At 34.5% G+C, this 1,293-nt stretch overlaps 1 protein-coding gene across 1 annotated transcript; it reads right to left on the bottom strand.

The window, feature by feature from the left end:
* Positions 1-642: 642 nt before the first annotated feature.
* LOC121131131 (uncharacterized) lies at positions 643-1,140 on the bottom strand. Its single transcript, XM_040726675.1, has one exon. It carries the CDS (start codon positions 1,138-1,140, stop codon positions 643-645), a length of 498 nt encoding a protein of 165 aa, XP_040582609.1.
* Between the last annotated feature and the right edge of the window lie 153 nt (positions 1,141-1,293).

Raw genomic sequence — 1,293 nt, 5'->3', positions numbered from 1 at the left:
AATCCTTATATTAGATTAGGTTATATTGAGATTAAATTTTCAGCTTCATATCTTAAGTACAATTGAGGAACAAGGTATTCACCTAGATAACAGGTGAAAGGATCAAGCCTATGCTGATTTGTAGGAATTATCACTCTATTAACAAAATTTTCAATCAAAAGAGTCAAGTCTTCAAGCCATTTGGTAGGATCACTATCATTGAACTCAAAAATCTTGTTGACTCTTTGACATCATTCAGCGCATATTTCAAAAATTACAAATAATCGTGATTATATTCATAACTGTATAAAGAGTGTAGCATTTCCGATGTGTAACACCTTTCAGTTGATTTGGTATAACTAAAATGAGTTTTTAGCTCCAACCATTGGTCACAGACTCTTTGTACAGCAGAAGCTATAGATAGCCATCTTGTTTTAGCTAGCTTGCAAAATTTTCAGAGGTTCATGTCCATCATTTATTAGTTTAAATAAATCAACATAGGCATTTTGTCTTAAAGTAGATCTAGCAAAACCAGTTACAGATTTCGCTAACCAGGAATTCTATATTCCCTGGGCATTGTATTCGAACTTGCATGCAGAAGCAAGACAGCTGCGCACTGAACGACATACACAGCGGAATGCACTTTTGCAGGAACGTCTTCTTTTAGTTTCCTGTAGACCCATTATTTATTCCGACCATAACGCTTGCATTGTCAGTCTTAGCGCCACCCATATTCTTTAAGTCCAATCCATATGTATCTAAAGACAATTTGAGAATTTGAACTATACCATTTGCATCACATTCTTGTAAAGCGGCAAGGTGTAAAAATGTAGACACCAATTTCTTTGAATTTTTGCCAAAGTAATGTATGGCTAATCCTAAATACTTAACAAAAGATATATCTGTTGATTCGTCGAGCAAAATACTGTACTTCCTATTACCTATGTCTTTTCTTAGCTTATCAATAAAGTGAGGCATAAGTACATTCTTAAGCACTGCTGTACACTTTGTCCTATGAATTGCAATATCTATTGCAGTTTTATCAGAGAAACATTTCTTAATGACGTCTACCAGGTGATCACAAGATCTGATGGTACAATGTTTGACAATAAATAAATACAATTGAGCCTCTACTCGAGCCGAATCCGCGAGATTTTTCATCTTTTGAAAAATTTATCTTTTATTGCCGAGAGTTCACTATTCAATTTGTGCTTCATACTTTTTGCATGATCCTTTATCTCAGAGGGCTTAGCTCGAATTGTCTGGCAATATTTACAGTAGGCATTTTTTTCATCAGTAGGAATTTGTACAATC

The sequence above is a fragment of the Lepeophtheirus salmonis genome, unplaced genomic scaffold, assembly GCF_016086655.4.
Source record: "Lepeophtheirus salmonis unplaced genomic scaffold, UVic_Lsal_1.4 unplaced_contig_18204_pilon, whole genome shotgun sequence".
Taxonomy (NCBI): Eukaryota; Metazoa; Arthropoda; class Copepoda; order Siphonostomatoida; family Caligidae; genus Lepeophtheirus; species Lepeophtheirus salmonis.
This window is presented reverse-complemented; position numbering and strand designations above follow the sequence as displayed.

What these genes read in the sequence shown, in the direction of transcription:
- LOC121131131 (XM_040726675.1), bottom strand. Translation starts at nt 1,140, where the DNA reads ATGAAAAATCTCGCGGATTCGGCTCGAGTAGAGGCTCAATTGTATTTA.